The 24,232-nt window shown below is 43.4% G+C and overlaps 1 protein-coding gene across 1 annotated transcript in view; it reads right to left on the reverse strand.

The window, feature by feature from the left end:
- The window catches only part of COL4A1 (collagen type IV alpha 1 chain), a 521,418-nt gene that overhangs the window by 125,799 nt on the left and 371,387 nt on the right, over nucleotides 1–24,232 (reverse strand). The window contains exon 34 of the mRNA XM_069205109.1: nucleotides 15,184–15,336. Within this exon, the coding sequence (XP_069061210.1) occupies nucleotides 15,184–15,336 (153 nt within the window). The remainder of the gene's footprint in view (nucleotides 1–15,183; nucleotides 15,337–24,232) is intronic.

The raw sequence follows: 24,232 nt of genomic DNA on the forward strand, positions 1-24,232 counted from the left end.
CCACTACAAACCAGGCCAGCCTCCTACGGTATTGGGCTATGATTCTAACATGTTTGATACCAAACATGCCCAGGTTCGGAATTACCTTTATGTAGCTAGACATAGGTAGTGACCTATGTCCAGTACACGTGTAAAATAGCATCCCCGCACTCACAAAGTCCAGGGAAATGGGCCTGAAGTTTGTGGGGGCACCTCCGCTGGTGCAGGGGTGCCCTTACACACAGATACCTGCACCCTGCCCTCGGGCCATAGGGGAGACTTATAGTGACCTGGCGCAGTGACCTGTAGTGAAAACGGGTGCAATCCCATTTGGACCCAGAGCCCCTTCTCAGCGCCCTTTGGAAATTTGCGCACAAATTAATAATTTAGATGTTATCTGGCTTTCCAGCTGTCAGAGGATTTTAACCTCGACTCAGTATTGGCTAACTTTGTTGGTGCATTTGGGCTAGGGCCTGCTGCACTATTTGCATGTGAATGTTGCTCCTCATCCCAGTTCAATCATTCCTGTCCTTTGTCCTTAACCCCAGTGCATGCGTAGAAAACCGACTGTGGATCTTGCTGTGATGTTTCTCCTGGTGACTCCATGAGTAGTGGTGAGGGTTTGTTTACCCATTGAATTAAAATGTGCAGCTAAAAAGGAGGCCCAGGTGGCTTCAAAGCTTTTAGAGCTTGCCACCCAAGGCACAGGGTTGTTGATGCTGTTCACTGTCTGCCAAAAACTGGCTGAGTTATTTCCCTTTATGTCATGTAGCAATATTGCCCAGAAGGAATCGCTCTTAGATCTCAGTTCCCATATCCGCTTTTTCAGATCTTTTTTCACCTATCTTAGGGCACACCATAGGACTGGATCACTCGGGCCCCTCCTCAGTGCCCTCCAAAGTTGGTCAACCCGCCTTGTAGTCTCCTTGGTTTGGCAATCCCTCTTCAGGGTGATAAAAGGGGGATTCATATGCTAATGACCTTTTCATTCTGTGACTATTACTGTTGCATAAAGACCAGCAAACATCATTGTAACCCGTTCCCAGTTCGTCAAGGGATTCTGCAAAGCACTATCTGTACCTAGAATGTCCTTGGCACCTTGGATAAGGTGTGGCCGAGTGGCAGGCATACATTTGATCCTCCTGTTGCTAGTTGTGCAGGATGCTGTGTCCCACCCAACTGTAGGATCAAGTGCTCCTAGGGCAATTGATAGAACTGCCTCTTGTGGGTGGTGATCACTATTACTTTTTTACCGAGACCAAAGGAGATTACTTGTAGCATTAGGGGTATGCACAGCAGAGTGTAATCAATCAGGGAGGCTCCTGCTTTAGAATAGTATGACCTCCCTGGGGGTTGATTGCTGGTGAAGCGCTTATTCAGGACACAAAGCCCAAGATGCTCCAGGTTCCCTAGCAACGGCGGACCTTTCGTCTTGATTGTGCACTGCTTCAAGCTCTCTTGATGCTTTATGTCCACTATTGCTCTTGAGCAGTCAAAATTTAATTTGGTTGTGCAGCTCCCATCAGACACATTGAAGTCGCCCGAAACTATGAGAGCGATAATGCCTTGCTCACTTTTTAGGTTCATAAGCTTTCACAACAGGGATGCTGAGAGCTCCAATCTCGCATTTTTGCTAGGATGGATGAATATATTAACTTTTACAATGGTGACAGGAAGACCAGCAGATGTTTTCAGGGTCAGTTCCATAACTGCTGTCCCTCCTCTTGGCCATCCTGTTCCTTACCCTCCATTTTAGTAATTATTGATAAGTAAACTGCAAAACTCCCTTTTTGATACCCGTGTTTAAGGGCTTCAGTTGCTGGTTAAAACCAGGTCTCCTGTAATAATAAATGAGCGCAAATACTGCATGGTCTGTGGATCATCCAGTTTACTAAGGAGACCATTAATATTTCAGGAACAGATTCGTAGAGGGCTGTTATCCTGTGGACTTTTGTATTCTCCTTAGTGCTCCGACTAGCCAGCCCAATCCTGGTTAGATGTTCTTCTGTTGGGGTGATTTTGAGATTTACTCAGGGCGTTCCTTAGGAATGAGTAAATGTTTCTTGGCCAGTTTAAACTGGGTTCTTCACTATTAAATCTCTTGAGTGATTGAAGCTCCTCAATGTTCTTGGGGACGAATATCAAAATGCCCCAGTTGCTAAAGGTTTCTGCCTCATTTAGCACTCTCTGAGCCAGTTCTTCGGAGCCCCAAGTAATTCTGGTGTATACCCTAAGATTTTGTGGACCAGACTTCAAAAACTCGAGTGAGCAAATATAATTTGATGTAACATTCTGTAGAGATGGAATCAGGTGAATAACACTCAAAATGTTGCCTCTTTTTAAAATATCGAAGGGGCCTTTCAAAATGTAGTCCGGCCAGAAAAGCAACCTTGCTCCCTTGCTGTTAGTCATAATCTGTGCCTCGTAAAGTAGACTAGCCTGGGCACTGTTGGGTAAATACTTCCAGGTCAATGAGGTTCCCAATTTATTGTTTGAACTGGATGATCATGTGCGCCTGCGAACAGCATGGAACAGCTTACAGACTGCTTTGTGGTTTTACAAGATGCCTTCAGTGCCCCAGTACCAGCTGTTGCTTCTACTAGATCTTTTTCATGTGTATTTAATGGCTAATCTAAAGAGGACAGTGTAGGGAAATAGCCATTGTTTTTCTCTGTGTTGTTAGTCAGGATTGTACTAATAGATCTTAGGTTTTGATTTATAACAACTTCTTCACTATTGGCCTGTTTGCATCTAGATCGATTAGTTTGCGACTATCTGTTGGTGTTCTATTTTCAGTTGCTCCCAAGAGCCATTTCAGTCCATTGTCAGATTCCTTTGATGTTTTGCTGGGTGCCTTCTCTGACCCTGAATCAACTATCTCAATTGCCAGATCCTTGTTGTACGAGGGTTGGAGTATCTTGTTTTTGGCTTGTTAATGTTTCCTCATTTTCCTCAATTTCAAGCTGTTTGGGTCTGCATTGCAGCTGTGTTCCCCTTCCTTATTTTGCCTTTTGAACATCTCACTGTCTTTTATAGTCGTTTTGTCTTCAGCAGATTGTGAGACTGGGTATACCATAGGTGTCTTTGAGGGAGACTCCATGGCGATCTTGTTGAAGATAGGATAAACTAATAGCCGGTTTGCTGTGCGAGATTTTTCATTGCGTCCCTTTCTTCTCTTTACTCTGTTAATTTTTTCTTGTACCCAGTTATGTTAGGCTCACTTTCTGTAATTTCATTTCGTGCCACAATTTTTGGTGGACCGTAGGCCTACCCCTTCCCAGGCTACTTTATCCTGTGGCGAGTTTAGACATGGTGCTGCCGTGTAGTCTCGTTCAGTAGAAGTTGTATCTATCTTTAAAGCTTCTGGGTGCGCATCTACCCCCTCCTAGGGGAAGACTCTCGTTCCCAGTCAGTCAGACCTCCTGGGGCATTGGGTTCTATGTGGGCTACATTGACTCTAAACTCACCAAGGAGCTGAGACATTGTCTCAGAGACATTCGCCAATTTGTCCAGGATAGGAGCGCAGTTGCAGTCTTGCCGTGCCCCTTGTGGGTCTTATCAAGCTGTTAAGACTGGTGATCTTCGGCAAACAAATCTAGATGTCCATTTTTATTGCCTGATAGTTCAAGGCCTCCACAAAACTTTGCAGTATTCTAAAGAGTCAAGCCCAACGGCTGCCTCTTTTAATCGGGCTTAAACTATTGTTAGGTAGTACATCTTTGGCATTTGCATTAAACAGGTTTTTCCAGTCTTTAGTGTTAAGATACATAAACGGGCATATTTACAAGCCCCTTGCGTCTCCTTGCACTACACTAGCATAATTCTTTTTACACTAATGTGGTGTTAAGTAGGCCATTTCCCCATGCCATATTTACAAAGTGGCGCAATGCATGCATTGTGCCACCTCGTAACTCCTTAGGACACATTATGCCTGCGCCAGGCATAATGTATGCAAGGGGGGGCTTTCACTCCCAGGGTGGCCCAGTGAAATTTACAAGCTTTCACCGCACCATTTTTAGTGTAACTTTAACACCTGCCTGAGGCAGGTATTAAAGTGACCGTCATTATTTTCAATGGGCCTCCCTTGACTTTGCAGGATTAGCTCCAAGGCGCCACAATTTCATCAACATTTTTGGTGCTATTACCCACATTTGCCATGGTGCGCCATATTGTAAATATGGTGCACACATGGTGTCATTAGGGGGACGCAGGACGACACAAGAAAAGTGGTGCATAAGGACTGGTGCGCCTCTTTCTTGTAAATATGCCCCAAAGTCTTTAGCCAGACCCAACATGCTGTCATTATTTACTCACTCTCTCTGTGTGGGGGACCATGGGTTGAGACAGCTTGTCTCCTTTCTTTAGTTCTGCAGATGCATTGTTCCAATTCTGTTTACTCTCTTGTATAAGTTCTTTGCTTAGTGTGTGCCCCTCCTTCTGGCCAGACGTCTGTCATCTGATTTCCTCTTCTTCCAGATGTTTTATTAGTTGGGATAATTCGTCCACTCCCAAGGATGAACTTAGGGAGTCTGTGGAGAAGCCTAGTTCAAGATTCATTTTTTGGCTCCAGATTGGAGTTGCAGTGGCTTTCACAGGTGAGTCAGGCTGCTCTACTGTTATCCGTGAGGAAGGTCCTTCAGAATTAGTTTGAGCTTTACCCCCTTCTGGACTGAGAAGAGTGCAATTACAGATACTTCAAGAGGCACAGGGTTCTCTTTTAAAGCCCCTGCTTCTAGCCTACAAGTGGACTGTTGCTTTCTGAGGGAGCAGTCCCCGCTGTACTAGGACTGAGCGGCGGGGGAGACCAGTTATATTGCCATTGCTGGAGTATATTGTGGCCCCTGTGTCTTTTCAAGAATTTAACTTAGTGACTATTTTTGGTTGCGATGGACTAGATTCGAAATTGGATAGAAGGTGATCTGAAGAGTCTCTACTGGGCTCCTCTGTTGAGTACTTATTATTATTGGTAAGGTGGCTGATATCGCTGTTTTAATCAATGCTCTTCCTTTCTGCCGTTTCACTATAGGGCCTCTGTTTTTTTCCCTGAGTGCATGATCCCGCTCTATCTGATTTTCAAGTTTGCAGTCAGGTTTATTGAAGATGTTTCCCTTAAGCCAAGCCAGTGACTCCTCCTCTTTCTACATTCCCTTGCACTGAGTAGCGGTTGGGCAGTTTTGCAAAGATCATCTGAGGGTTTTGATGAAGGGAAGTCCAAGTTGATTCTAATCACAGTTGGGCAGGGCACAAAATTTTGCAAAACATCTTCTGTGCCATGTGCACTAAGTAATGGGAAGTCAGCTGTGCAGAAAATGTTGTTTGGGAGTGTGATTTAGGTGGAAAGATATATGTTGAGAGCCCAGCTGCTCTTCCATTAAGTGGAGTTGAACTGGTTCTGTTAAAGTGGGCTGTGGAAAATACCCAGAGTGGGTTTTATCTGCTTGAGCACAGGCTCCAACTCAGACGCAGGGTGTGGACTGGGGATAAGGTGGGGTGGCCGTCACTTCAATGAAGCACAAGCCGCACCAGCCTTAATGCCGGCCTCCTACACACTGCGTTAAGGGCCTGGTGGCCTATTGTCTACCCCCTCACACTCCCCAGCAAACTAATGCAGTCCTTGAAAATTGCCAGCTCACCTTGAGACTCTGTGCGGTTCCGCACTTCTGATGCTTCTCACTATGTCCTTTCCACTTCCTGAGGCCCTTCAGAATGGCGCCTCCTTACCCACTGCTCTACTACCCCACTGCCAGCCTCAACGGGGGGGTTGCAGGGTGTGATGAAGACAATGCGCCAGAGGGGGTGATGGGAGCAGTGAAAACAAACGTCAGCGTCCGGCTGACCGCCAACAGCAGGCTCTAGATCCCCAGGCAGGAAGCAAAGAAAGCGGAGCAACACTGAGCTGCCCAGAAACACTCAGCTACCAACAGCCTCCAACACCTCTGCCCGTATGCTGCCTGGGTTCCCTTAAGCAGCCAAGATGTGGTCTTTTTTGTCCGGGCACAGCTTTCCTCCTCTCCTATTTTCCTGTTAGGTCATGGCCCCAGCCACAAATCCAGCCCTTGGTATCCAAGTCCGGGTCAAATCGGGTGGGACCGCCTCCTGGGAGTGCCTCTCTCAGTATCCTCAGCGTCCTCTACGGCACAGTTTGTGCGGCATGCATGCGATTCTCCACACGCTCCTCCTCCTACCATAGCTCTCAGATAAGTTACCAGTAGTATGGGGTCTTCCAGCAATATTTCCTGATAGAGTTATGCTCCAGGCATTATGATCACTGTCAACCCTATTTATAATGATCACATCATGCAAAGGAGGCCTTAACTTTATATCAATAAGAAAGTAATCTATTTGACTGGAATGGCCTGGTCTGCTAAAATAATGCCTACCTTCACTATATGAAGGAGTTCTCCCATTTGCTGCTTTTATGTCCCAGCTTAACACCAATGCCAACTATTGTGCTGCCCTTGGTGGCCATTTCACTAGGGCAGTTCTAACAGGGGGCCTTTCTACTTATTATCTTGTCCAAATATTAGGTCTGAAGGGACAACAACCAATGGTTCAATGGTTGTATTTAGATCTCCTGCCATTTTTTAATTCCCTTTCCCATTTAGCTCTAGGAGAGTATTCCCAAGCATGTTTATAACCTTGGAGTCAGTATTATGGGCTTCCATTCGGTTATTAACATTAAAAACGTTCAAGGAATTACCTGATGGAAGGTCCACCGTAACTGCCAGTATATCTGGCGAATCAACAGGGATGGGTCTAACTATATATTGAGGTGTTGTCTTCATGCAAATTATTAAAACCCCTGATGGTCTTCCCTTTCCTGAGTGAACAGCAGTTATGATGATGTGAACCCTTTCCTGTATATAGGAGCTATGCCCCAAGTTTCCAGGAAAAGGCATATGTCATGGCGGTCTATAAACAGCATCCATTCTAATTTAGCCAGCTTTGTGCCAATTCCAACTACATTCCATGACAGAACTTGAATCTCTCTAGGCAAGTCGTCCTTACATATGAAAGGGTGGTGTGATAAAGAAGTCCCACCCAAACCACAGCTGCTAATGGCCCTGACTTTATTTCCTAAAAGATTTACCCCACCCTCCCCTCTTTCTGTAGAATAATTCTTACTTTCTCTGTACATTGCCAAACCCATACATCTTTCTCCAAACTCTATATCCATCAATTCATCCCCATCACAACTCCTTTTCATACAATCTGTGGGGTTACTACTTACAGACAATCAAATAAGTCTCCTTGTCCTAGTTATACTCTGGTCACCTGGCTTTACATCATGTAGCAGTTCTCTTTGTGTTGGGCCTGGGGCAAGAACTTTATATATGATCTGGACATGGGTTTTGGCACTGCAAATTTTATGTGCATCAATTGACTTAAGAACATCAACCAAATCTTTGGCTCACTGGGGGTTACAATCCTCTCAGCTCCTAGGATATCACTCTTTAAGATAGAGTAGCAATTCCGCACTTTCTGTATCCATTAAATAACTTTGTTTATTAGGAAGTACTGAGTGTCCCTTGCATCGGGTATAATTTTTGCAACCTGCATTAAATTAATTTGACCTTGATTTGGTAAAGCAGGAGTTTGTGTATAAATCCCCTCATGCACCATCCCTCGGTCTGGATAGGGTTGCAAACAAAGTGGATTAGGTTTACCAGGGACGGACCAACTTTCACTTAGTGCTCCTCTCAGATCCTCCCGCACCTTCAAAGCTTTATACCTAGAACTCCACCTTAGGGGATTAGTCATCCCCTCACCCCCCCCCCCGAACACATCAGCCTGATTACATGATGAATTCATCAACCTGCAAGGATTGGAGTTAAATACTTTCTCTGGGACAAAGATTCAGAGGCATTACAAACTTTGCCCAAGGTTTCACTTTATTGCATTTCCGTGGAAACCTGCCAGATCTCGTTGTCACCAACCTGTCCTGTTTAGTTTTGTTTAGTTCCATCAATTCAGCAACTTTTCCTTCCAAAGTAATTATAGTTTTCTTTAGATCATGAATCTTGTCCCTTAATCCTAACAGAATCTATACCAGATTTTTCAAAAACAGTGGGTGACATTGTTTCTTATTGGTTGGATCTTCTTTTGCCCACTACTCCAGCCCAATTCTTCTATTTTTAATTTTCAAAATGCACCTAGCGTCTGTACTTGGAGCTGAGCATAAAAATATAGTGGAGGGTGATGAGACATTAGGATTTAAAATGTCTTCAACTTCCTCCAGTAAAGTATCAGCTCTACTCATCACACAATTTTCTGCTGCTGACTTGAAGTTTTTTTTTTTGCTACAGTGGAACCAACAGCCACACTGAGCACCTTCCTTTTCCCCATTTCATTTAATTTACAATCATGCTAAAGGGACTGCCATAACCAAAACAGTTTAAAGCACTCAGCTGCTACTTGGTAAAAATGGTAAAAATGATGGTTGTGTCTCCTTGCTTATACCATATTCCTTTTAAGGATACCATAGTTCCTAATCTAAATATTGAACTAATCACTTCTGCAGACTTTTAGCAGTAAAACAGAAAAAAACACCCTTCTCATAAAAATTATTTTAAAAAGCAATTCTAATTGTCATATTCCAAAAGGCACTTCCACTTAATTAGTCCATAAGTCTATGAATGCTTAATGCAAAATGACGCTTTTGTGTGAAGCACAAAGACAGTACTAGTACCTTTTTATAGATGTTGGGGGGTAGCCCAACCCAGCCTTCTCCGGGCCCCAGCCGGGCCTGTCCTTAGCCTGGGCTTCGCCTGGGCGTGGCCCACACATGTCCTGCACCACAGGAGCTGTCTGCTGCCTTTAAGCCACTGGGCCACCGGCAGGAAGGTCGGGCCCCTCCTCCTGCTGTAAGGCTTGGTGTAGGGTGGTTCTTTGGGTCCCACTGAAGGCTGTCGAAGTTTCCTGGGTCCCGCACCACAGGAGGTGTGCGCCGCTTTCAAGGCACTGGGCAACCAGAGGGAAGGTCTGGCCTTTCCTCCTGCTGCAAGGTGCCGTGAAGGGTGGTTCTTAGAGTGCCCCTGAAGGCTGACAAGTTTCCTGGGTTCTGCACTTTGAGAGCTGCACATCGCTTTCAAGGCATTGGGCGACCAGAAGGAAGGCCTGTCCCCTCCTTCTAACGTAAGGCATGGTGCAGGGTGGTTCTTAAGAGTTCCCCTTAAGACTGCTGAAATTTCCTGGGACCCTAATAATTTTGTGTTTTGCTCCAGTATAACAGTATATAAGGTTTACATTGAGTTCACATGGCGTTAACAAAATTTTGACTCAGAAGGAATGTTTGGTGCAATCATGCCATTCAATGCCCTAATTTCATAGGACACAGCAAAATATTTCAATTGTTTTGAAGCTGCTAATTAACTGACCTGTCTAGAAAACTTAAATGAGAGAATTTCTAAATGACTGTCTCGTGGTAGAATCTCAGTTTCCAAATGGCAGGCATTAGCCAAAGGCCAAATCAAATCGTCAGCTAATACTTTTATAGTACTGAAAGTTATCAATATTACTGAATTTAGGTACAAATGCCCCATGAAGAGCAGGGTAGATGATTGATGTTTCCAATTACCTGCTTTGTTATAAACAGTGAAATAAAATATTACTCAACATTTGTCTGTGAAGCACCTGAATGTCTGTGTTACTGCAATCATGCAGTTTGAAACGCACCATGGTTTAAATAGTCAGTCATACTGTATATTTACAGAGGGTCTATCCATTGCTCACTTTGATAATGGCTCACGGCTGAGAAACCTTGTTTGCATGGGAAAGTCAAGCCCCACATCACCTGAAAGTAAAGAATATTGTAATTTTACCATAAGGTCATTCCAATCATGATCACCCAATTTAGATTCTACACCAGCTATGTTCAAGCTTACAATTTTTTCCGGGACCATCAGAGTATGCAGATTTTGGTTTTTACCTATCTAAAAAAACGCAATAAATCCCCTGCTTCCAAATGATTTTGACCCACCTTAATCTCAGGGAACTCAGGAAGAAAATAAAAGATTGCTGGCTCAAGCCAGCGAGTGAGTGTGGAGCTGACAGAGATTGCAGGGGCCATGCATATGTTTCCACAGCCACCAACATTTGCTACAGGTCTTTTGTGCCTGGACCCACAAAATAAACAAAAAAACTGAACACAAATATGAAAGGTGCAGAATAGCTGGTCGTTTCATATTCATCGCTACTGCTGTGGAGCGCCCCAAAATGGCCTGCAGGAACTTTTCATAGGGATTATTTCATCCTTCTGGTACCCCTAGAAGCGGCAGCAGCAGCACTAAGCATTTTAAATGCTGTTGGGGGGGCTGTAGGGAGCACAGCAGCCCACCATGAACATTTAAAAAAAGATGCAGGAAGTGTCCAGGGTCATTAAATACATAGCCCCAGAATAGCTTAACATATTTTTTAAAAGCACTCTCAGCTGCAGATGTATGCTCCTCAGCTGGAGTGAAGAAATCTCTTGCAGTTGGACCTGTGGCTGCAATTTGCTGCTTGAACACTGTTAAATGTTTATGGCTGTTTAGAATAAAGTGCTTTATGTTAAATAGTTTGTGGTAATAATAAACATTGCCATGAGTGTATTTATGTGGAATACATTGGATTGTGGTAATTGATATATTATTACAGTTACTTTTTGACAAAGACAGTCGGTCTCCTTTATGTTGGTTGGTGTACTGACCCCCTGATAAAGTCAATAGACCTGCATTTTATCTTTCGGTGTTCTGTCCTCTTCATAAAGCCAGTAGGTCTGCCTTCCTTAAAATGCCAACTCATTACAATGATACTTTGTGTTAAAGGAACACCTCAGAAGTTCAGTGAAATAACAAAGTTTAAAGTGACAATATGGTATTAATTTCTTACTTTACATTAAAAAAAACTCAGATATTCTCTGAAAAAAACAAAGTTGAAGTGGTTAAACTAAAGAAAAAACACTGGAATTCACCAGCTGTAGTTCACTGAAGTGACTATAAATCATGCCCTTGCCATACAATACTTATGACCTCACATATTGCATCACTTATGACATGTTCTCTGACATCAGTAAGAACATCAGTACAATATCTAAAATGATGTCATTGATCACTGATGACATCAGTGTGCATGAAAGGGTGCGAACTATGGTTACTTGAGTATAACTGGTGAATTGCATTGTTTTCCTAGTTTAAAATGTAATGTTTTAACAGCCCTTTTACCTAACTATAACATCACTTTAACCTTTGCTTTTTAACTGTATATATATATATATATATATATATATATATATATATATATATATATATATATATATGAAAGAAAGCAACACTAGGACAGTGTTGCCTAGTGAAGACGCACACTCAGGAATTTGCAAACTAATAGTATTTATTCACACAACGTGTTTCGGCTGTCTAGCAGCCTTGTTCACGTGTATAGCTCCAACAATGTAAACCAGATTTAAATACACATCTACATATAAACAAAGAAACAGGACTGCATATACTAGAAATAGAAACAGGACTACATTACTTCAGATATTCAAGTATTGGTATTTGGTGATAACATCTATGGAAAACAGGAACAATAAGGGATAAATCAACCTTATTCTCCATACGTAAATACATAAATACATAAATGAATAAATAAATCTCTATCCATCTGTAAAACAATAATAATAATAGATATTAAATATTAAATATTAAATATTTAAATATTTATCCATCTATAAAAACTCATCGATGGCATCTTATTGCGATATATCTTAAAATCATAATTTCATAATTGTACTAGATGGTAATAAATAATTAACTCATTGTAGGTATATAAATAGGTATAAAATATCGATACAAATACGGCTCATATATATATATTTTCTGTCATAAACCATTCACTATTTCATACAGTCTTATTTTTTACATATATATACAATACAGAGACCTGTATTTCTCCTACTTACAACGTACTAATTTCCATGTATCTTTTTCATAACCTGATTTCACCACATTATCGCTAATATTTTCCTATCTTCATATCATAGAGGGACACAAAACCCTTTTTCCCCTGTTCCAATTCATAATACCAAAACGTAATCAGTACTGATTCTCTATAGCTCCTGTCAACGTCACCCAAAACCAATTATAAGCTGGAATCAGGAATCCATCCGGACCCCTCCATTCTAAAGAAAAATTAAAAATAAATAGAACTCAATCCATTACAGTGTAATCATTAATAGAAGGAACATTCGGACCAAAATATCAATACTAACCAAAAATTAAAACTAAAAACTGAAATTTCTTATAACCTAATCAATTCTCTAACTTAATCATCAAATAAGTGAGTATTCAGCTCCTCCCCAATATTCAAACCCCCCGGTGTCTTAGTTTCTAAATCTAAAATGTATTTGGATTCTTTTGTACGTAAAATCAACTCTCTATTACCACCGCTATGGTGTACTGGCACATGTTCAATACCAAAATAAGACAATAAGGTAACATCAGAATTATGGAAGTCTTGAAAGTGTCTGGCTACTGGGTAGTGAGGATCTTTCAATTTGATAGCACGCATATGTTCAAGAATACGTTTTTTCACTGCGTGTTTGGTACTTCCCACATACCACAACTTACAGGGGCATTCCAATACATAAATGGTAAATGGAGTACCACATGTTATGAACTGTTTGATGTGTCTATTCGTCCCTGGCTTTCTTATGGAATACTCCTTTCTACTTACACTATTTCGACAGGCTTTGCAATGACCACAGGGAAAGAATCCTTGTAAATTATGTTCCTTAACACGAGAAATATATATATGCATGTTTTACACCCAAAAGAAACGCTGCACTACCGGAGACTTCATTCCATAAATTTATTTTTAATTTGCAGTTAAAATTTCTCGGCAGGTCAAATTACAGCATCCCTCCAGACACCACTACGCGTTTCAACATCCGTCTTCCTCAGGTGGTTTAATCTGTTTAACTAGCATTGCAATTAACCTATTAACCTGCACTTTATAGCTCCACAGGCACCCTGGAATGTGTGGTTATTAATGTTCAATGGACACAGGAAACATTATGAAATAACATTGTTCTCACATCTGTGCAAAGTCACAAGTCTCTTGGGGCCAGATGTACCAAACATTTTTGCGATCTGCAATTGTAAAAAATGTGTTTTGGTATGTAACAAGTCCAATTTGCGACTACATACTGATTCGGTATTAGTAAGGGGCGTGTCAAGGATGTCCCTCCCTAATACCGAATCGCAGAGGTATGTATGATTGTTTTGTGACTGTGAATGCGGTCGTAAAACAATCGCTGTTTACCACCTACTGCAAGTATGTGGTAACCCATTCGCAAAGGTGAAGAGGTCCCCTTTGTGAATGCATGCGGAAACGTTTTCTAAGAGCCGGCAATGGTCCCACGGACCACTGCCTACTCTTAAAAAATTAAAAGAAAACTTTTCATTATTCATTTTTAAACGCATCTCATTTTGCTTTAAGGAAAACTGGCTGCATTTGAAAAAAAAAGATTGCTTTATTGAAAAGCAATCACAGACATGGTGGTCAGCTGAGGCCAGCAGGCCACCATCCCTGTGATTGTAGCCATTCGCAATGGCTTGCAACTTGCGACCTACCTCATGAATATTAATGAGGTAGGTCGATTTGCGAGCCCTTGTGAATTGCAGTATGAAACTCCTGGAGTTTCATACATTCCGATAGGGATTAATAATTGCGATTCGCTAAAAATCGTAATTAGGTAATCGCTATTGTGAAAAATGATACATCTGGCCCTTAGTCTTTTTAGATATACATTGAAATCTTTGTAAATAATGTTTCCTTCCATTGTCAACCAATGTTTCACTCACCACAGTATTCAGGTATGCTGTGTTTATCTTCACAGAAATTACATCAACTAGCTCTCCGAACTCCAAACAAAAACTGAAACTGACTAGAAGTTTTGCCATGCACATTGATGCTTTTATTTCTCTTCCCCAGACCTGCCAACTTAACCAAAATCCTCACAGTGTGAGGAAGGGGTGGGGCACTTTTGCCCCCACCCTTGCCCCAATCCCCCTCCTCAAAATAGAAAAACAAAAGCTTGCTGAGGCTGCTGCCGATGCCCTGGGGTGTTTTCACACCCATTAATAGCCATCAGCAGTTAAAAGCCTCTTACAACCACTGTTTACAGTGTTTTTCAGCTCGTTTTCTCTGCCACTGTGTGTTATTGGCCCCTCACCGGGAGACCGTGGGAGGGGAGCCAATATCCTGTGTCACATGATGGCACTGTGTGAGTTGGCAGGTCTGCTTCCCTGCCAGAGTCAACCATGCGTTGCATAGCAGGACTGAGCAGGAAAGATCAACGATGGTAGTTCCGTCCTAAATGGGGCAGGGTTAATCATACTGTGACCTGGAAGTCCAAGAGTCGATGAGTTGCAGGTCAAGAATTTCAGAAAATATGCTCTCCCTCTAAAAGGTCCTGTGTAATGAGAGGATAAGATGTTTTGTGAGAAGAAGTTTAAGAACTACAAGTATCTATAGGTTTGTTTGCAAGAGTGGAAGTAGCTTCCCTCACTACTTTCTTTTAAGCAATGTTCACTGCAATTCAATGAAAAGATTGAAGTGTAATCCCTTTAAAATGTGCCGGAAATGTGAGCATGTTCAAAATCTTAAAGCTTATGTGTTTATCTATGGCAATTTAGAGCCACGTAGACACCAACATGAAATAGGTACATTAAATACAAGCACAGAAATAGTATGCTCAAATCATATAAAATGAATAATTGATTAATAATCTGAGGGCAGGAAAGTTCAGCTTTTCACATAACGGAATGAAGCATAATCATTCTTTAATTTAGAATCTCATCTCAGAAGGTTGTGGGCATACCAGAATGTCAACAACCGCCTGGTGAGACAACACTGACTAGTCATGTTGAGTCGCAGGTCTGGTGGCTCAGTGAATAAATGCATTCACTGCAGGAATCTGTGATTGGCCTCATGGTCATGGGTCCAGCCTTTCTTCCTTCCGATATCAATGAAATGAGTAGAGTTGGGTAACACAAGCATCTGCTAATTCAGCGCCAAGATACCCTTCAGGGTGAGCATATGCTTTAGAAACACGCATATTAATTTCATGGGCTGCCCTTTATTTATGTTTACCTCTCGCCTTCTGTTCTGACACCGTTTTTCTAGTTTTTGTTTTGTATAAAAATAATGACAGTCTCAACTTACCTTGCTCTCCTCTGTCACCTTTTTCGCCTTTCATATGCACCATGTCATTTGGTGTAAGACTTCCGGGTTTTCCAGGCAGACCAGCTTCACCCTTGTCACCTTTAGATCCATTACTCCCTGTTTCGCCAGGAAAACCAGGAGAACCTGGATCACCTAGGGAACAATAAAAGAACAAGTATGTTAACCCCACAAGCCAAATTATATCTCTTGACACACAAGCACAGAATGGCCTGTCCACGGCTTTCTACAGAGGACTTGTTCCTCGTCTCACACCTTAATAATTTACCTATGATCTTACCCAAAAGCGATCAAGGTGTTTAGTTACAATAAAATAATTTGAAAACAATTCTATTAAAAAATGACATTTCATACTACGGTCTCAAAATTTCATCTTTGTCCTACTTAATATGATTGCTAAACATTACTCAAAGATATATTGGGACTGGCCTGAATTCACTTCTACCTCTAGTTCTAGTATACTATGCATGTGGTGTTTGTCACAAATGTCAGAGAGAGTCAGAGTCCACTGCACTATCTAATCTATCACACTGAAAAGAAAAGGGTTGTAGAAAATTGACTCCTTCACTACCCACCAGCTGGTGCTCTTGTGGCTTCAACCCTCACTGCTGAGATGTGTGGTGACTGGTAGGTCACATGTTCAAATCCTGGCAAGGCTGTGTCAATCTTCCAGCCATATGAAATCAGTAAAGTGAGTACCACTTATCTGGATGGTAGTGACACCCCTGGCAGCGGACCTGTTTTTGGCTAATGCAGTGTGAAGAGTGACTTCATTCAAACCATTATTTGTCAAAGTTAGAGCTTGATTTGCAGTTACCCCAGGGCGGATGCAGTGAGCTGAATCTGACTCTTTATGTGGCTGAAGTGTGCTATCTAAAATAATACATTAATTCTGATAAATACGGAATTTACTTTACGCAGTACATGCACAGAAAAACAAGCGGTTGGCTCTGTGAGGTACCAGTGCTGTGCATCACGATACAGCCCTTTTTTATTTAAAGTGATCAGAAACAGCAGGTGTGTGGTATTATGTGGTTTATAAAAAACACAGTATTATTATCAGCCAATCCTTCACATTGATAAAAAAGTGGTAAACTGGACTTCTTTTTTCATTACTTCACACTTGACACTACGTTTCGGGAATTCAAATTTTTATTTTGAACTTCTCATTATAACATGTTGGGGAATCAGTTTTCAAGCAACTCACCTAATAAAATCCTAAGTGCATCTGAAGAGTCAACCTTGGTGTTGTGTTTCAGTTGGTAACCCTGATGGAATTGTTCACTTTTAAAAAGTCCACGTCAATGTTGATGGTTTTAGAATATATGGCCGCACTTGCCTCAGCAGGTACTCTACTCTAAGTAAGGCCCATTTTCCGACTGTATCTATTAAATATTCTTTAGCGCATTAGAAGGTGCATATTCTTACGATATGGCAAAACTAAAACTCATAAGCCCTCCCAATTAAGGTATAGTGACCTTATCTAATTAATTGCTTCAATATCTAACCAAGATTTAATCATATACGTTGAAAAAATTCAATTTTGTGTTAGGTAATAAAACCCTCTCCCATTAAATATACCAAAGTTATATTCAGCGTATCTCTGCATAGACAAGTACTGTGCTGGAATAACAGTTTGATCTCTGAGATGAATTGCATGGAAGCCAGAGCTCTAGGGATACCATTCTAGGCAAATGAGAATGGTCCAATTATTCCGGACCTGACATTTCCTGGTCTGGAAATACTGGACTGGTTGTACCAGATACAGATGCGCATTCGGAAAAACACATATTTGGAAGTGAGAGAGAGGCTGCACGCAGAAGCACAATCTGCCCTACCAACGTCTCGAGCATCAAGGGAAGAGCAAGTAATATTCCCAAAGACAGTGCATGTCCTCCTCATTCCCAGACACCCATCCAGGCCCTACTCCAATGCCCAGTACCAGCACAGGCCTCTAACAGATAGTAAATATCCAGGTTAAACTCCCCTGAATAAGGGTAATTCTGTGCTAAAGGACTCAGTCACCCAGGTCCAGCAGCTGATTCCCCATTCTGGAGAGTTTAACTCATGACCCCCTCAAATTCATTAATATGAAAATACTGCTAAGAATTGCAAATTCCAGCACATTATCTCCCAAATGAATTAACAGCATACTCTCAATTAAGACCATACTACATGTTAGCCCCAGTTCATGAAGATTGGTATGTGACCACGTTTCCCTTACATTTGAAATGTTTTTTAGACCGAATATAGGAACAGAAATATCGTTGGATAAAATATTGTTTCAAGAATATCAAGGACAAAATAATGTGAGAGTGAGTTTCTATAGGTTAGCAAAATTGTACTATACATAACTCCACATATGTGGACCTTGATGACATATATGTCTTTAAGCTACATCAATGTGGAGTTAAGAATAGTTAATCTATAAATGCCTAATTGCACTTACTTTCTCGATTATTTGGTCCTTGATATTTTTGACACAACATTTTTGTTTCTGGTATTCTGTCAGCGATGAATTTGAAATACTCCTGGCTTACTCATGATTTTCAGGAGTAGGCAAGGCCCAGGCCTGTCTTACGTCTAGAATTCAGGACTATTACAAGAGTAAGTCGGAGCAATATCTAGTGAATTGTGACCATAACCTTCATAATAAATTGTGCCAAAAAGGTTTCTGCAAAACATGAATTCAACCTAGCCAGGTGAACACTTAGACATTAAGGGGGTCATTATGACCCTGGCGGAAGGCGGAGAACCGGCGGTAAGACCGCCAACAGGCTGGCTGTCTTACTTTGTGGAATTATGACCATGGCGGTTTCCGCCATGGTCATCCGCCGGTTCTCCGTTCCGCCCGCCAGGGCGGAGACAACCGATGGGCTGGAGACCTGGGTCTCCAGCCCGGCAGCCGTCACTAGACCGCCGGCGGTATTTTGACCCGGCTTACCGCCGTGGATTTCCAGCGGTTTGAACCGCCATGAAATCCATGGCAGTAAGCACTATCAGTGCCAGGGAATTCCTTCCCTGGCACTGATAGGGGTCTCCCCCACCCCGTGCCGCCACCTCGACTCCCTCCCCTACACCCCCCACCACCCCTGCCACCCCCCAAAGGTGGCAAGGCCCCCCTCCCCACCCGACTCCCAATATCACATCACCCATACCCACACGACACGCACGCAGGCACCACCTACACACTTACACGCACACACCCCGACATACATGCCTACATTCACACACACAGTCAGACACGCACACCCACATTCAAACATACACGCACACATCCATACAGACATACCCACAGACATACACGCACTCATTCCCATACACACAACACACCTGCAAGCATACACGCACTCACACACCCCCTCTACATACACACACGCACACCCCATGCACCCACACAACACACAACAAACCCCCCGCCCCCTCCCCTCACGGTCGATCGACTTACCTGGTCCGACGATCCTCCAGGAGGGGACGGGAGCCATGGGGGCAGCTCCACCGACACCACACCGCCACGGCGAATCACAGGACGTGATTCGCTGGGCTGTGTTCTGTTGGCGTGGCGGTGGAGGTGGAGCAACCTCCACTTCCCCGCCTCCCGCCAGTATGGCTGTTGGCGGCTCTCCGTCCGTAAAAGGACGGAGAGCTGCCAACGGTCATAATAGGCCGAGCGGCAAACCGCCACCACTGGCGGTCTTCCACACGGCGGTCCCTCAGCGGTCTTTAAAAAAGACCGCCGAGGTCAAAATGACCCCCTAAGTCTACCACCACAATAGATTGCTGCCTGCAATTTCTAGAGATCATGGCAGGGGCAGCAGTAATCTCATGTCATCACAGGAATTGCCACCATGAACATTCCTCTGAAGGCAGTGCACGTTTGGTGAGTTACTGCCATCTTTCAGGCATCTTTTATGTTTTCTCAAAAATAAGCTCACAAAACAGGAGTTTGCAACTAAAAAACGAAAACAAAATGACCCCTACACTCAGCGTTTGGGGGTAATTTTCTGTCTGTTTGAGACTGCCAGGTTTTTCCATCCAGTGAGTGGGATGGCTTCCTTACTTGAACGGCCCATCCTCAGTCGGCCTGTCGGAGTAAGCTTTTTGATGGTGGAGCCAGCAGGACACAGCAGTCTGAAAGATGGTCTGTCCTACTCTAAATAGGGCTGGCGGACATCGATTTGGCTGACAAGTTACTTCACCATGTTTGTTGTGGATAAACCTGTTTGCCAAAGTCTAAATTGTGCCTTCATGGTTTCTCAAACCTAGCTTTTCTTTAACCTCTTTGGTGCGTCTGCTAGAGCAAGTATATTAGTAAAAATTATTAATATTAATGAATGTTCATGTATTCTGAATAGTAAGTTTGTGTAGAAAATAAGATAACATAGAAAAATAATGCACACATTTCTAAATGTGATCACGACCAATGTTAACGAAATGTAGTAATCAATAATAATGTGAGATGTTAAATATATGTTCTACTAATGTGGCAATATGTCATATTGAGGGTTATGCAGTAAGCTTTGGCTTTATTAATTGTAGGCCTTAACTTAGCGAGTGTCTTGGCCTACTTGCCAGGCCTCATGTTAAAGCTGCATTTCTTAACGTTTACTAAATGTCCTAGAGAGTTAAACTGTGATTTTCCATTTTCCATTATGTGTTCGTAGCTGAATCTTGCTTCCCATGAGAACCGACCGACAGATGATGATGTTCCTATTAATGTAACATTTTGAATGTAATGTGTGTGAGACTGACTTTTTCAGGAGAAGAACAATGGAAGTACTGACTAGAGTGGAAGCTGCAACAATATTGTTACCTGACAAGCCGGATGATGAGGACATTGTGAGACAAACCAATCAACGGCATGTGAACGGAGTAATATTAGAATTCATAGATTTGGAGTTTTAGTTTTATTGGACAAAGTGTGAACATGCGATTAACTGACCAATAGGGATATGGGAAGTAGTTTTAGTAGTTTTGACTTAACGGGACTACACTGAGAAGAAAGCAGAACTTTTAACAAGACATTCTTCCCTTGCATTTTGCCGTTGCCCATTGCCTTGCTGGCCGAAAGGTCAATATTTCTGGTGCTTCTTGACAAGAGGCGTGCTTAACTTTAATGCTTAGAGACTTTGCATTTTCTGAAATTTTATGCTGAATCCTGATGCCTTGCTGATCGACTGATGTCCTGAGGATGAAGACCAACTCTGCTTGCTGATCCACGCTGAGGATACGTATTATAAACGAGACTGTTGATTATTATAGATATTTGCTTTTCTTTCTAGGTACCAGATGCATTGTTTTGATAGAGCCATAGTTAGATGTTTTTTCCAAATTTGTGTCACTAAATTGTTTTGCATGAAGCCCAACATGCGGATGCTAATCAGGTGTTAGTTAAGGATCCTCACTAATGAAATTATGATAACAGGGATTAATGTTTGATGAATTTCTCTGCTAAACTTAATGTATGAAATTACTTCAACACAGTTGACTTTATTACTGATTTGCCCCATAACTTTAGAATGTGTTGTAGTTCAAGCTTTGATTAGATTACGTTTCTTCCGCCGCTTTGGACAGCCAGTATTGTTTCTGTATTTGTTTAATTTGCTTTTGAGATTAATCTACATGACCTTAGCATTGTTAATATAGGGAAATACATATTCTAACTTTTACTAAAAGGTGTGGTTATTCATGACTGAAAGGTCATGGTGCGTGACAATTACTGACTCCATTGATTGTTGATGTTATTGATTGCTGATTGTTGATTATAGTTTATTGGTTATTGATTATGTACTGGAGCTATTGTAAGAACATCTTAATTGCAAATCAAAAGGTTCATCGACCTATCTGCATTCTGTTGTAAGTTTACTTATTAAGGTCAGACGCTCTAACACGTTGGACAGCCAGGGGCCGTCCGATGCTACAGTGCCCTGGGGAGCAGATAGGTGCAAAAGTCCCAATATGGCCCACTGAGAGGTTGAGCACACTAAGAAGCAGATGTACAAGTTACTCACCTGCAGTAACGAAATATCTTGTAGAGACATATTTTAGTTGCAGATTCCTTACCTTAGAATTTTCCCCCCAGACGTCAGACTGGATCCGGAGATTTTTCTTCGAGCAATACCCTTGCGTACTGGTTGGTGGTGTCGGTCGACTCCGCAGGCGTCGTGGTCGCCGTGATGACGTCGGGAGTAGTACATAGACGCCACCCTTGTGCAGTGACGTCAGTTTCTTTTAACGACTTTCCATGCCAGAGTGCAGAGCCGCTAAGAACACTGAGATTGGTGCGCCAGAGCTAAGGACCTGAAAGGGGGAATCCCTGTCCCTAGAAATCAGTTCGAAAGCGGGGAGGATGGGTGGGCAGTAAGGAATCTGCAACTAGAATATGTCTCTACCAGATATTTTGTTACCGAAGGTAAGTAACTTCTACATCTTATAGAGACTTCTAGTTGCAGATTCCTTACCTTAGAATAGATACCCAAGCAATGCCATCCTCGGTGGTGGGCTGCGAACCAAGATCATACTAGAAAGTCCTGCAGGACCGAACGACCAAAGTAGTCGTCTTGACAGACCTGACTATCCAGGCAGTAATGCTTAGCAAACGTGTGCAGGGATGCCCACGTAGCATGTGATAGCGACCAGAAAGACTGTTTTGAATGTGAGGAGCCGCAAGGGACAATTATGCATTGGCTTAAAGGGGGCACACATCAAGTAAATAAGTACAAGATTAAGATCCCAACGAGGCATGATAAACGGGAGTGGGAGGAAATAAGTGGATGACCCCTTTTAAGAACCTACTCACAATAGGAGATTTAAAGAGTGAGGGCTGATCAGGAAGCCTAAGAAAAGCGGAAATAGCAGACAAATACCCATTAAGAGTGCCCAAAGCAGAGCCCTGCTGGGCTAAGGAAAGGATGAACAGAAGCACCTCTGACAGCGGGGCAGAAAGGGGGTCAACAGATTTGTTGGTACACCATGCCACAAATTTATTCCAACGACAGGCGTTTACAGATTTAGTCGATGGACGCCTGGCTGCCAAGATAACATTGCAGACTTCGGGTGGAAGGGCAAATGCCGTCAACTGTTGCTGCTCAATCTCCACGCATGAAGGTGGAGGTTGGACAGGTTCGAGTGGAGAACCATCCCCTGCTGCTGCGACAGAAGATCCGCCTGAAGAGGCAGTCTGAGTGGAGGATCGATGGACATGTTCAATAGCTCTGGATACCACACTCTTCGAGCCCAGTCCGGAGCCACCAAGATAACTTTGGCCCGGTCGTACTTGATTTTCTTGAGAACTCTGGGCAAGAAGAGGGATAAGCAGGAAGGCGTAAAGGAGGCCGGAGCTCCACTCGAGACGAAAAGCGTCTCCGAGCGAGTGCCGCCTTGGAAGCTCCAATGCGCAAAACAGCTCATATTGTGCGTTCTCTGCGGAGGCGAACAGATCTAACCAAGGCTCTCCCCACTTGAGAAAGAGACCTTGCGCCACCTATGGATGGAGATGCCATTCGTGATCGACTGTGCGTTGGCGGCTGAGTTCGTCTGCTGTGGCGTTGAGAGAGCCCGCCAGATGTTGAACCATCGGGGTAATGCCCTGATGTTCCAGCCATGTCCAGAGGCGTAGTGCCTCCTGACAAAGGGTCCAGGACCCTACCCCGCCTTGTTTGTTGGAGTACCACGTGGCGGTAGTGTTGTCCGAGAACACCTGCACCCTTTTCCCTTTGACAGAGGGAAGGAATGCTTTCAATGCAAGCCTGATTGCCCGGAGCTCCAGCATATTTATGTGGAGCTCCGACTTCGCCGGAGACTAGAGGCCTCTGATCTCTGCCTCTCCCATGTGGCTGCCCCAGCCCAGAAGTGACGCATCTGTCACTATAGTGAGATCTGGTTGGGGAAGGGAGAGGGATCTACCGTTGACCCAATTTGAATACGGAAGCCACCACTGCAGGTCTTTCGCAGTCCCCTCCGAGATCTGGACCATGTCGGCGAGATTTCCCTGATGCTGCGTCCACTGGAACTTCAGGTCCCACTGCAGAGGCCGCATATGCCATCTGGCATGTGTTACTAGCAGGATGCAGGAGGCCATGAGGCCCAGCTGCCTCAGAGTCAGTCTCACCAAAACCCAAGACAGTGGCTGAAAGATCGGAATCATAACCTGAATGTGAGGAAATGCCTCCTTGGCATGGTTATCCCCTACCTTTTTGCCTTTGCTGATGCTAAGTTATGATTTTAAAGTGTGCTGGGACCCTGCTATCCAGGCCACAGCACCAGTGTTCTTTCCCTAAAACTGTACCTTTGTCTCCACAATTGGCACAACCCTGGCACTCAGATAAGTCCCTTGTAACTGGTACCCCTGGTACCAAAGGGCACTGATGCCAGGGAAGGTCTCTAAGGGCTGCAGCATGTCTTATGCCACCCTAGGGACCTCTCACTCAGCACATGCACACTCCTTCACAGCTTGTGTGTGCTGGTGGGGAGAAAATGACTAAGTCGACATGGCACTCCCCTCAGAGTGCCATGCCAACCTCACACTGCCTGTGGCATAGGTAAGTCACCCCTCTAACAGGCCTTACAGCCCTGAGGCAGGGTGCACTATACCACAGGTGAGGGCATATGTGCAGGAGCACTATGCCCCTACAGTGTCTAAGCAAAACCTTAGACATTGTAAGTGCAGGGTAGCCATAAGAGTGTATGGTCTAGGAGTTTGTCAAACACGAACTCCACAGTTCCATAATGGCTACACTGAAAACTGAGAAGTTTGGTATTAAACTTCTCAGCACAATAAATGCACACTGAGGCCTGTGTGCAATTTATTGTAAACTACACCCAGAGGGCATCTTAGAGATGCCCCCTGAATATTACCCGACTTCTAGTGTAGGCTGACCAGTTCCTGCCAGCCTGCCACACACCAGACATGTTGCTGGCCACATGGGGAGAGTACCTTTTTCACTCTGTGGCCAGGAACAAAGCCTGTACTGGGTGGAGGTGCTTCTCACTGCCCCCTGCAGGAACTGTAACACCTGGGGGTGAGCCTAAA

This window comes from Pleurodeles waltl, chromosome 8 (genome assembly GCF_031143425.1).
Source record: "Pleurodeles waltl isolate 20211129_DDA chromosome 8, aPleWal1.hap1.20221129, whole genome shotgun sequence".
NCBI classification, from domain to species: Eukaryota; Metazoa; Chordata; class Amphibia; order Caudata; family Salamandridae; genus Pleurodeles; species Pleurodeles waltl.